This window comes from Marmota marmota, unplaced genomic scaffold (genome assembly GCF_001458135.2).
Source record: "Marmota marmota marmota unplaced genomic scaffold, marMar, whole genome shotgun sequence".
NCBI classification, from domain to species: Eukaryota; Metazoa; Chordata; class Mammalia; order Rodentia; family Sciuridae; genus Marmota; species Marmota marmota.
Window position 1 is genome coordinate 14,208,389 of NW_025999960.1, and position 13,510 is coordinate 14,221,898.

General features: G+C 40.2%; 1 protein-coding gene across 6 annotated transcripts in view; it reads right to left on the reverse strand.

The window, feature by feature from the left end:
* The window catches only part of Senp1 (SUMO specific peptidase 1), a 54,593-nt gene extending 51,380 nt beyond the window's left edge, over positions 1-3,213 (reverse strand). For 2 of the 6 annotated variants that reach the window (XM_015493272.2, XM_048802615.1), the window contains exon 1: positions 2,396-3,020. In XM_015493272.2, the coding sequence (XP_015348758.1) occupies positions 2,396-2,447 (52 nt within the window). In that variant the 5' untranslated portion in view covers positions 2,448-3,020. The other 4 variants (XM_048802614.1, XM_015493274.2, XM_015493275.2 and 1 more) reach the window with 4 other exon arrangements.
* Between the last annotated feature and the right edge of the window lie 10,297 nt (positions 3,214-13,510).

Below are 13,510 nucleotides of genomic sequence, written 5' to 3' on the forward strand. Positions count from 1 at the left end.
GGGGGGGGGGGGGATTTAAGAGTCTAAGTACTTGGAACTAGGTTAATAAACATCCTTGGCACATATGATTTTTTGGCAGACTCTCCAGAGGAGGAAACTAGGGATAGTAATACTCATACCTATATATATTCATAATCTTTATCACCTTATTTTAAAAAAGATTGATCACTTCATCAAGTACACAACAATACTAGAGCTTCAATGTATTTTGAAGACTGGTTGATAGTAGGGATTCTTTGTGGTCACAAGAAGAAGTGCATATGCAGAGTAAGGCTGCTTCAGTTTTTCTTGGCAGAGCTTTCAGACTAGGCAGAGTAATCAACTGATTACCTAGGCTTGCCAGGGAGGATCCCCAAATAGTTTAGGCCTTAGATTTAGCTTTCAAATATTCAAATTGATTTCCAAATGCTCAACAAAGGTTTTCTATCTGGATTTTCTCCAGATTCTCTAAGAGAGAATTTCCTAGGTTCTAGATTAAGGGAGAAAAAACTATATCAACCAATAAATCAGCATGCTTTTTTCACATTTCACTCTTTCAGGTCACTTCCTAATTACCATCACTAGCTTTTTTTAAAAGAAGAATGACAATTGAAAAGTCTAATGCCCAGTAGAACAACTCCATGTTAATTTCCTTTGCATTTTGCTGAGAAAGAGGGAAACAAGCTAAAAATTCAAAGAATTGTCGAGATTATGTCCAGAAAGGTTAAATGACTTGCCTGAAAACACAGAGGGGGTAAAGGGAAAACAAGAATCCAAAATCCTTGACTCCCCAGCAAATGCACACTTCAAAAATAACATGACTTTATATATATTAACATATCTTCATTCAAAGAATCTCTAGCTAGTTCTGGGGACTCTACAATGACATAATTTAATAGTTAAAGCATCACATTTACATTTTAATACAAATATAACCAGCTTCTTCAATGTGCTTACAGTATTTTCTTTAGCAATTACATTAGAAGAAAAGATATTTTATCCTAAGATTCTGCATGAAATGCTGGATCAGGAACCTTTGATGCCACCAAATTCTTGCAAGGATAATAATTTTTTCTTTTAATAAATTAATTTAATAACTCATTTCCTAGTATACACTGCTCATTCAGTTTACTGAAAGAACATAAGCAATTATAGTTATTAAGGTGAATAGAGTTAGTGGCTGAACTCAAGGTAATGGGAAATCTGAAAGGAAAAATAGATGAAAAAGTCCTGACTTTAAAACAAAAAATTAATGTGTGGCAAAACATTTATAAGCTTACCTGCAAAGAGGTGATTATAAAATAAAATGTTTAGGGCTATGATGAAGTTACCAGAAAATTTATATTGAGAGAGGCATTGTACAATGGAGTTAGAACAGTTTGTGATATGAGGAGCCTATAGAAGTAACCATGTGAACCAACCTGAGCTCTGGAAAATAATTAATGATACATTTTGTATTATATATTATGCATTTCAGGTTTTTCCCCTTAGTATTTATATATGTAATCTTTCCCAGTTAGACTCTAAAATATTAAGCATCTTAATAATCTATCTTAAACAGCAAATATTTAACTTCTTTCACACACATACATTTATTATGCACTTAAGTGCAGGGTACTGGAGACACAAAGATGAGTAATAACTGGTCCCTACCACTGAGAAGCTCACTGTCTAGTAAGGGAAGCCAAACCCATAAACATATTCAATAAGACCGTAAAACTGGTACAACTGGTAAAAGATGTGGAAGTCAGTGGGAAAAAAAGGACTGCCAAAGCAGCAGTCGAGTTACAACACTTTAGCCACAAGTAGCAGAACCTGTTTTTGTATCCATCCACTCCAACTTAATTCATCAGATGGGTGATAAGACCATCTTTGCAGTTGTACTATTTAACTGAAATCGCGTAAAAATGAATGAAGTTTCCTAAAAAGGACTGGGTGGGGATGGGGGAGAAACCCTGAAACTGAAAGGTTAAGGGATTGTGCTTAGTGAGATGCTTAAGGTTTCACTGTAATTTCAAAGTCAGTATGATCCTTATTTCAGCCCAAGTCCCTAGCACAAATTTTTATGAAGAATAAAGTTTTAGGAGAGATGTAACGTATTTCATTCTGAATATCCAATTACAACAAAGACCTTAAGACAGTCAGGCAATTGGTAGTCTATAGAAGGCTTCATATAAATTTTACAAGAATCACCACCACTCCAAATACAATAAGTGTACCAAAGGTGAACTGAAATAACTTTAACAAGTCTGACTTGAAAGTGATAAAGGAGCAAGTTATTGCCAACAAGATAGTGGAAATACTGCAGAGACACTGATAAACAGAAATCACCAAGCTCAAGACAAGAGAAACTGTGCATATATCCAGAGAGATCACGTTAGGGTATACCAAAAAAGAGACGGTTCAAGGGAATTACCGGGAGGCGATGAGCCAGGTAAGCAAACTGTGGCAATTAGGGGGATTTTCATAACCTGGGCAGGAGGGTCCAGACGTTCTTTCTGGTGGTGGCACTAGCGATATCACATCTCAGGGAGATACCACAGAGTAAAAAAGAGTTGGAGAATTGTTTACGTGAGATGCAGAAGTAGCCGAGAAATATCATTCAGGTCTCAAGGAAGGCGAGAGGTGAAGCAGGTGTGATAGAAAGCTGAGCTTCCCGGTGGAAACAGCTCTCCCTTGAGAGAAGACCCTGCTCTGGCGGGAAAGTCCCGGAATCCCAACCGGCCTTTTCCCCACGAGTAGAGCTGAGCGTTAAGATGCGGCCTGCTCTAACCGCAGATAGACTGCCTCTCCGCAGCTCAGGAGAAACAGGCCTGAAAGAACGGCCTCAGGAAGCCTAACTAACGGCCACCCGCCAGACCGCGGCCGCCGGACAGCAGGGGGGAGGGGAGGTGGTCCCAGGGGGCGGGGCAGAGGAAAAAGCGCCGTCCCCACAGCGGTCCTCGCTTCCGCCCAGCCCAGCCTAGACTAGCGTGCCCGGTCCGACACAGCCTCCGGGCCCAGGCTCCCTCCATCCTCTCCCCTCCCCCAGCTTCCCGCCGCCACTCACCGAACCGGAACCGGCTGCTTTGCAAAGGGGTTTCCGGCCAGCCGCGGAACGCAAAACCCGGGAACCGCCGCGAACCGGAACCGCCTTCACAACACCGGAAGAGCGCTGGGTGGCTGCCGAGGAGGGGGTGGGGCAGAGGTCAAAGAGCAGAGCTGAGGACCCGTGGAACGCCTGCGCGGTGTGGGCAGGCTGGAGACACAGAGGGAGCGTTTAAGGCTGTAGTCATAATTTCCCTGTTCCCCTTTCAGTCTGAGCTTTTTCTCTTTCTCGTACTCGGAATACCGTTAGTGCGTCCTTCGTGCTTTGCTTTTCCCTGTTCCCTCGGCCCACGTACCCGCTGCCTTCTGGTTCCGCATGTCGATTTTTGCTTAAGCTTAAGTTTTTGTGGTAGCTTTTTGTTGTGGCCCTAGATGTTTGAGAACCTGTGGCTTCCTGAGAGATATCAGCTATCTGCTCATATTTTTATATGAGATTTAAGTTGATCTCAGGCTATATTATAGCTTACTGAGAATCACAGAACGTTAGTGTATGTAGAGGTTATTGGAGATAATTTAGTCTAACAGTTTAGTGGAATTAAGTCATTTCTCAAAGCTAGAAACTGTGTGGCAGATCTAGGACTAGGAAACAAGTTTCTTAACTTGCAGCCTTGTACCCTGCATCATATCTTGCTTGACTGACAATTCAGAGAGAGAGAAAAAAAAAACAACTTGGGGACAATTTAGGTTAGACTTTGACAACACGTAAACCCTTCCTGCACTTTGGAGGAGTTTGAAACACAGGCATGATCTCTAGACCCACAGTGATTTCTGGACCCAACAGAAAGATATACTTTTCTAGTTAGAGATAAGAAAGGACCCAAGAGTCTTGACTTCTGAAGTGTTCCTTTCACTATTACAGGGACCCTAATGATTAACCTGTAGTCTGTGCCATATTTTTGGAGAAAATAATGGAAGAAAAATGTTCATTTAGTCTGTTTACCAAGCCCCTCAATTTGTTTGGCCTCTAATGGAGGCCATGTGTAATAAGTCTTGAAGAAACACTCTCGGTAGGCACTCTAGACCCAGAAGACAGCCAACAATTTTAGCCCAATCTTGAAGGGAAGGCTTTGGAAACTCCCAGCCTTTCCATTCTCAACAGCTGGGAAATAGGAAACTTGCTGAGTTCAGAGGATCCTGCCCTATCAAATGTATAAAAGTACACTATCTGTATCACCTCATAGGCTAATTTGAGGGACAGTTATGGGGACAAGAGTACCTCACACCAAGCTACACCCCCCAGCCCTTTTTACATTTTTATTTTGAGGCAGGGTCTCTCCAGGTTGCCCAGCCTGGGCATAAATTTGTGATCCTCCTACCTCAGCCTTCTGAGTAGTTGGAGTTTCAGTACGGTCCACCACACTTGGCTATCTGCTGATATTTTTCTATGTCAAATCTTAAGACCTAGTATATTGAGCATACCTAGTCCATATTAGTTATGGACACCTTAATCCTTCCACAGATCTATTCATTTGGATTAAACTCTGTATTTATTTCTAGGAAATAATCATGCATAAAGAAGAATTTCAACTGAAATTTTTCATGTGTGTGATTCAATCTCGCCGAATAGTCAGGACTTCTGAGGAAACAGGTATCATTGTTTCCTGATCATACTTCAGTGACAGGAATTGGGTTCTCTCACAAGGAGCCTCGATACAGGATATGAACTTTACAGATTTAAGGGGTCAGATGCCCTTGTTTATTCCCTTCCAATTATGATATTTGTCACCAACTCATTAAAGGATAGGAAAGAAGTTGACCTGTATGGGAGATAGGGCTCAGGCAGAAAAGAAGGACTTGGAAGTTGAGGGAAACATTATAGCTGATGAAGTGGGTTTTGATTTCTATGTCCTTTGTAAAATATTCCAACTTGACTGGGCTTATCTGTGGAAGTCATGATTGCCGTTATAAATGAAACTTCAAAACCTGTAGGCTAAATCAAACTCATCCTCCCTCAAAATGACCTTCTCTTCTACCGTGGCCCCAAAATAGTAGTAATGTGTTCAGATTTGCCCTTGCTTATGTCAAAGGAATAGAATCTTTTTGAAGTGAAATAGTTGTTGAGAATAGCCTTCACTTCTCTTATTTTCCACTATATTTATTGGAAAGAAGGCTATGGACAGATGAGAGTCATAGAGAAGATGAAAGGAAGTAAGAAGCACTCCCTTCTCTGAATCCCACCTTGATGGTAACCTAGAGCTTTTGCTTCTCAGCTGGGGAAGCTTCAACCTCCAGCATGCTCATCCCAAAGCCACCAGCAAAGACAGATAGCTTGAAGAATCTAGACACTGTGGAAGATCCAGACACCGTGGGAAGCATACCTATTATGAAATATGGTGAGGCATGTGGGTCAATAAGGGGGAGGAGTGTGGAAAGGAATATTGGAAGATGAAAAGTTTACACATAGTGTTATAAATTAGAGTAGATCTGTAAGAGTGAAGTATGAGTTAAGACACAAAGGAGAAAGTGTGTGTGTATGTGTGTGTGTGTGTGTGTGTGTGAGAGAGAGAGAGAGAGAGAGAGAAGAAAATAATTTCAGAAACTTCAGAAAGAGGAACACTTCTATGAAGAATAGGTTGCTTTACTCAATATTTGTAATTTTTCTATTGCCCTAACAAAATACCTAAATCTGGATAATGTATAAAGAAGTTTATTTACCTCACAGTTTTGGAGACTGAATGCTGAAGATTGGGCAGCATCATTTGTTCAACCTACAGTGAGGGCTCCCTTTGCTGCATCACATCATGGAGATGATATCATGGCAGCATGTGTGTGAGAGGGAGAGAGCACAAGGTGAAACAGGAAACCAGAGAGTGGGGAAGGGCCATTCTGGCTATTTTATAACAACATTCTGCCATGGGAACTAACTGTGGTCCTGTAAGAACCTACAGTTGAACCAGGGCAGTGCTTCTAGTGACCTAATCACTGGGCTCTACCTCTTAAAGATTTCACCACCTCTTAAAATTCCCACACTGAGAACTAAACTTCCAGTACTTGGGAGACACACACAAACCATATCTAAACCATAGCTATTTAAATCAGTTGGCTCCCTTATTACTGTAAGCTTCTAATGTGGCTTACCCTATTATCAACAACCTTGGTATTGAAAAATGTGGAACTTAAAAATTGATCAACTAGTGAGTTATGATATTATAAAATGATTCTAAATACTGTTAAAAATTACCTTAGGAATCCATTTAATAAGGAGTATCTCTTGGGGCTGGGAATGTGGCTCCAGCGGTAGCGCGCTTGCCTGGCATGCGTGCGGCCCAGGTTCGATCCTCAGCACCACATACAAACAAAGATGTTGTGTCTGCCGAAAACTGAAAAATAAATATTAAAAATTCTCTCTCTCTTTCTCTCTCTCTCTCTCTCTCTCACTCTCTCTCTCTTTAAAAAAAAGAAGTATCTCTTGTGTATTTTAAATAATGTTCAATTCACAAGTAAATTTTTTTAGACTTTATTTTTTTCAATATATGAGGTGCTGAGAATCAAACCCAGTGTCTCACACATGCTAGGCAAGTGCTCTACCACTGAGCCCAATACCTGCCCAATTCACACATAATTTATATAAACTTTCAGAAAAAAATCTGTACATTTCTTCTCAACTTAAATGCATCTATATTGGAATCAGTGCCCTGAAAACACACCTTGAATTCCACCATGTGCCCAGTAATGTACTGGAAATAATAGAGATGTTATAAAACTTATGTTTAATTTATATCCTTATCATTGACCCAGTACCTTACAGTTCAAAAATGCTTTAGAGATTATTTATCCCAATTCCCTTATACTTTCAGGAGGAATTAAAGACCAAAAAGGTTTTCCTCAAGAAGTTAAGTTTGCCAGACTGGTGGTTCATGCTTGTAATTCCATCAACCCAGGAGGGTGAGGCAGGAGGATAGCAATTTCCAGGACTTCCCGGGAAGATCAGCAAGATCCTGTCTCAAAATAAAAAATAAAACCCGGTATCTAGGAATATAGGTCAGTAGTAGAGAAACACCAGGTTCAATCCCCAGCCCTTTTTTTCATTTTGAGGCAGGATCTTGCTAAGCTGCTGAGGGTTTCTCTAAGTTGCCCAGGCTGGCCTTGAACTTGCTATCACCCTGCTTCAGCCTCCCAAGTTGCTGGAATTATAGGTATGTGCCACCGTGCTGAGCTGAAATTCAACATTTTGAACCAAAGTTATCAAGTTCTTACTTACATTGTCTTATGTTATCTCCCCTCCTCTCCTTGATCATAAGCTCCTGGGGAACATGGGAAGTATCTAGTTCATTTTCTCATCTCCTACTGAGTCTTGTACAATGACTTCAAATAGTAAGTGCTCAAAAAAGTATGAATAAATACTGCTATTTATTTCAGAGTAATTAATTTCTTCGTGTGTGTGTGTGTGTGTGTGTGTGTGTTGTGTGTGTGTGTATTTTATGGGGATTGAACTCAGAGGTTCCCTACCACTGAGCTACATCCCCAGCTCCCCTGTTTTATTTTTAATTAGCAAGACAGGGTCTTGCTAATTTTCCCAGGCTGGCCTTGAACTTGCTATCCTCCTGCCTCACTCTCCTCAATTGCTGAAACTATAAGCATGCACTACCACATCTGGCAAATTGTTAACTTCTTGAGGAAAACCTTTTTAGTCCTGAATACCTCTTTTCTGTCCTTGCAAAAAAATTGTTGAGCAAATATATGTTGATTACTCTATTTAATACTGGGAATAGGGCTGGGGCTATAGCTCAGAGGCAGAGTGCTTGCCTAGCATGCCTGAGGCACTGGGTTCCATCCTGAGCACCATGTAAAAATAAATAAAATAAAGGCATTCTGTCCATCTAAAACTACAAAAAAAAATTTTTAAAAAAGCTTAAAAAAATACTGGGAATAAATAGTAAACAAAACAGATACATTGCCCTCATGGAGTTTATATTCTTGGGGAAGTAAAATAGTAACCACATAATCACACATTATATAATTAGAAATCAGAAAAACTCTCAGGAAGACCTGAGGGGATGAGTATTCACTGGCCAGATAAAGGGGAAAGAAGATAATTCCAGATAAAGGAGACCATAGACTCTGAAACAGGAAAGAATTTGACTCATTGGAAAAGTAGAGTGTACTGGTAAGACTTAAGTGCTGGGAAAAATAGCTGAAGAGTAAACTATAAAGAAAGTAAGTATAAGAACCAAATAGTGGTATGTCTTTTAGGTCTTGTTAACACTTTTTCATTATAGAAAAATCACTGCAGAGTGTCAGGATACTGTTTCTATTTTAAAATAATCTTTCTGGCTCCTGGGTAGAGGACGAATTAGAGGAGAACAAGAGTGGTGAGCTACTCTGATGAGGTAGATGGCACTACCTTGCTTCTAGGCAATGAAACCTACAGGGCATCATGAGCAACTAATGTGGTCAAATAACATGGTTAGAAGAGGTGAGCATAGAGGTACTGATACCAAAATATGCAAAAATCCTGGTCTGATGCCCCTCTGATGCTTCTGCCTTCTTGAAAAATTCATAGGGACTCTCTCCAGGGTGTCCTGCTCCTTGCTCTATATGCAGATGCTGAGCTCTAGTCCTCAAGAAAAATGGAACATGTGTTCTTTCTTGTTTCATGCCTGTCAGGGAAGCATCTGCAGCTGCTGCTTTCTTCAACTCCTTGCCCATCAGTGATTGAGGCAAGCTGTGTGTTTGGGTTATGACTGTATAGTCAAAACTACTAATATAAGCTATCTCGTCCTGCAGTGGGGAAGAGCAAAGAAGTGAGCCACCAAGGCCTCACCCTTTATTCTTTTGTCCTGGCCCCAAGCCTTTGTAAAGAAAAGTGCCTGGCATTCCAAGATATCTGAGATGCTGCCTTATATTCTGCAATGCATAGGAGTCCCTGACATCAAACAATTATGTGCCCCAAAATATCAATATTGCTGAGGATGAGAGTAATCTTGGTTATTCCTCAGTTGTTTTCTACAGTAATCCCTCAGTTTTTATGAATCTTGTGAGGAGTCACACTGAGAGAATTTTCTTTTTAGAACTCATAAAATCAACCTGTTCTTTTGGGAAACATGAGAAGTTATACTGCAAGTAATCCCTATAATATGAAATGACTTCAGCCACAGTTCCCTCACTTGTGCCCATGAAAATTCATACTATGAGTTTTTATAAAACTTCAATGGGACTTTCCAATAAATAAAAGACTGTATTTGTCCTGAAAGCAGGTCCCAGCTCATTAATTTTTAGTCTTTATTTTTAAGGTTATACTTCTATAAATAAATCATATGCCTTATCATAAAAGGTTTGTATATAATATTTTTATTATGGCTTCATTCTTTTTTTTTTTTTTTTTTTTTTGGTATCAGGGATTGAACTCAGGGGTACTCAACTACTGAACCACATCCCCAGCCCTGTTTCGTATTTTATTTAGAGACAGTGTCTCACTGAGTTGCTTAGCACCTTGCAGTTGCTGAGGCTGACTTTGAACTCATGATTCTCCTGTCTCAGCCCCCCAAGCCACTGGGATTACCGGTGTGTGCCACTGCCCCCAGTTATAGTTTCATTCTTGAAATGTTTTAATTTCCTTTGGATAATTTGTTTGACCAATGGCATATTTAGAATAGAATTTATGTACCCAGGAAGCATGATATTTCTTAGTACTTGTTTGTTACTGGTGTCTAATTCAAATACATTGTGATCAGAGCAGAATGTCTTCATTACATGGATCTTTTGTTATGTTTGTGATCAATAAAGAGTGGTTTATACTTCTAGTTGCTTTCCCAGCATCCACTCGCATCTTCTCCAATATATAAAGAATCCAGATCTGTCAGATTAGTAAGGTATACTTTTTAAACAATCTCTTAAAGATATTCTTGCCTGGTATAGTCTATGTCCCAAAACCCTGATCATTGACAAATAAGCAGATTTTACTGTGTTCGTTTCTGAGAAAACCCTCTTGACCATCTTGGAAAAGGGTCTTCCTTACCTGAATTCTTCTCTAAATGTTTTATTCTTTGCCCTTTCCCCTATTTCTCACCTTGCAAGGAGATCCAGTTACCTCATGTTAAAAGATCCATTTTGTGGAGCTGGGGTTGTGACTCAGTTTTAGAGTGTTTGCCTAGCATGCGTAAAGCCCTGGGTTTGATCCCCAGCACCACATTAAAAAAATAAATAAATAAAATAAAGGTATCGTGTCCATCTACAACTAAAAAAAACAATAAAAACCACACCACATTTTATGACCATGAGGACAGTCTACAGAGGACACTGCAGAAAAGTCACAATGATCCTGGCTTCCCTCATGGCTTCTTTGAGTGTGTGCACTAGTATTGGATTTGTTACTTCCAGATTTCCTATTACTGAAAAAAAATAAACTTCAGTATTCATTTAAGCTGCAAAAACTAAGAACAAAACAAAATGCCAAGATAGCTGAGACCATAGGACAATAACCTCCAGGACCAAGACTCAAGAGGAGGCAGGCAGCTTTTGGTCAGGCTCTGGTCCAGCAGGTCCAACTACCCACTAAAACTGAAGCCTTCCCTGTGCATGAGGACTTCACTGATAGGCAACCTACCTTGGTAACCAGTGACTCCATGACTCTTCCTTATTGAGCTGCAAATGGGAAAGCATTCCAAAGGATTAGTGCTTCACCCATCAGCCCTAGGTGCCACTGCTTCTCCCTGGAAGATAAGAACCTAATATTGTGTTCTTCACTTCATCTAGATCACCTGTCACCAGCATTACCCATACCAACTGCTGCCCTTCTGATCCTTTGACAATTATACTCACACATGGGTGGTTTATGCAGCCCAGAACACAAAGTTATCATAATATTGCCAATGCAACTGATGACTGTTACATATTGCCCAAGTTCCTTCCAAGCAAGTATACTTGCTTTCTGCCTTAGAGACAAGACTTTCCATATATATTCTATGTTGTAGGAACCCAAGAACCTGGACTCTTGCTGAAGAAAAATCAGCAAGAGGCAGTTCTGCCTCTATGAAGATTGCCTTAATCTCAGCTAGTCACCATTTAATATTGACATCTTAGTATCAGAGTTACAGGATCTGTTTCACAGAACTTAAATCTTCATGGAACTAAAACTGTTAGAGCTGTTATAATGTCAACTGAATTGGAAGGTCATTGGGAAAATACCCAATTACAAGTACTCTTCTTCTGATCAAATATGCAAGGATATGAGTAGGCCTTCTTTCACTGATTTATAGAGATGAGCTTTTATATATATAAAATCACACACCAAGGCAGGCATGGTAATACACACCTGTAATCCCAGTGGCTTGGGAGATTGAGGCAGGAATATCACAAGTTCAAAGCCAGCCTCAGCAACTTAATGAAGTCCTAAGAAATTTAGCAAGACCCTGTCTGAACATAAAAAAATAAAAAAGGGCTGGGGATTTAGCTCAGTGGTTAAAGGCCCTGGATTCAATTCCCAGTACCAAAAAAAAAAAAAAAAAAGTGAATTATAAAGTGTTTTAAAAAATGAAACTATGCACCACATTGATGTTTTGGTCAATGATAAACCACATATTATGATGATGGTTACATAAGATTATAAAGGAGCTAAAAAATTACTCTCACTCTTAACCAAGTCCTAGGCCAGAGGCCTGACTCTGTGATTCCAACAAATCAGATTTGGCCACTTGCTCCCAAAAAACAAATGCGAAAAAATAATGGTGCAAAGGAAACTTCTAATCAGTATAGCTATGCTGAGAAGATCAGTATTTCTAGCCCTGTCTCAGTATTTCTAGCCCTGTCTTTAGGGGTGTCAGATCAGTTGGGGCAGGCAATGGCCAAAGGAGGCAGATTTAAAAGGACCACTGAACAGGCTTTATTGAGATATCACTCCCGGGCAGAACTCGATCAGACCCACAGAGGGGACAGGGGAAGGGTCTGAGGAGAAACCACGTGGAAGCTCGACCGGACTGGACTTTAATGGGGCTTACAGCAGGAAGGGAAGGGCTTGGGACAGGAAAAGGTGTTTCTAGGGTCCCTTGCCCCCTTGAAGTTGGTCAGGGGAGTTGGCTGAACTCCAGGATTGGCCAGGGGGTCCTGTTGATTGACAGGCGTTAGTCAGGAGATGTGGCTGATTGACAGGCGTTTCCGCCGGCATCTGATTGATGTTCTTTTTCGGGGCGGGCTGCTTTGTTCTAAGTTGCCACTAAGTCGCCACCAAGTCGCCGCCACCGACCTAACAAGGGGTACTGACATAAGCTTCCAGATTGCGTAGGCAAGGGGGCCCAGAAATATGTACAGTCAAACAGTCTTGGTCAAACTGTGGTCTGGTTGATAATTATCTCAGAATTGGTCAGGTAGTGGTTAAAAAAAAAATGCTTTTGCCTTCAGGGGTAGTTTCTTTTCCTTTTTTTTTTTTTTTTTTTTTTTTGGTACTAGGGATTGAACTCAGGGCCTCTCAACCACTGAGCCACATATCTAGCCCTATTTGTATTTTATTTAGAGACAGGGTCTCACTGAGTTGCTTAGTGCCCAAAGTTGTTGAGGCTGGCTTTAAATCCACAATTCTCCTGTCTCAGCCTCCCAAGCCACAGGATAGTATCAACTCCCTGGAAGATGTTTATCAGTCACTTTTGTTATTCCTGGAATCCAAGGTGCCTCAGAGCAAAATGGATGTGGAGATGCTACATTTTTTTTTACATTTGTAGGTCCAAGTGAAGAGCAGTATTTTTAGTAAAAGCAGCCTCTAAGACCTAGTTATATCACTTCCTATTTTTACTGTGCCTTTTCTATGTTTGGATATGTTTACATACACCAATACTTAACATGGTTACAGTTGTCTGCAATATACAGTAGAGTAACATGCTGTACAGGTTTGTGGCATAGGAGTAATAGGCTGTACCACATAACCTACGTGGGTTATAGGTTATATCATCCAGGTTAAAGTAAGTGTAGTTTATGATGTTTGCACAATGACAAACTCCCCTAACAATACATTTCCCAAAATATATCCTCATTACTAAGGGATGTATGATTGATATATTGGCTAACCCTACTCTGAGTAGTTACAAATCAAATCACCTCTCAGTTAGCCAGAGAAATGTGGTTAAGAGCTTAGAGGAATATTCCTTGGTCAGGTACTAAACAGCTAAGGCTTCCATATTATACTTGATGAGGTGTTAGCAGATCTGAAGTGGAAGGGTTCCAAGATTATTATATGGTGATTATCTTCTCTAGCTGATAGCCCTAAAATCTTATTTTTTAAGGAAAGAAAAAGTTTATCTGGTCCTAAATTGAGACTACATATTTCTGCTGATTGGTTTGTTTTCCTCTGTCTTAAGTAAGATTGGAAAGTGGTGACTTCAATATACTATGAAGTCATCTTGCTGCCCATAACTGCTTTCCTGAACTCTGTTTCCCAAGTTGATCCTAGTTAGTATAAATAAACCTATAGAGACCAGCCAAGTTTTCAAGGCTTATAGATTCATTCTTCAGTGAT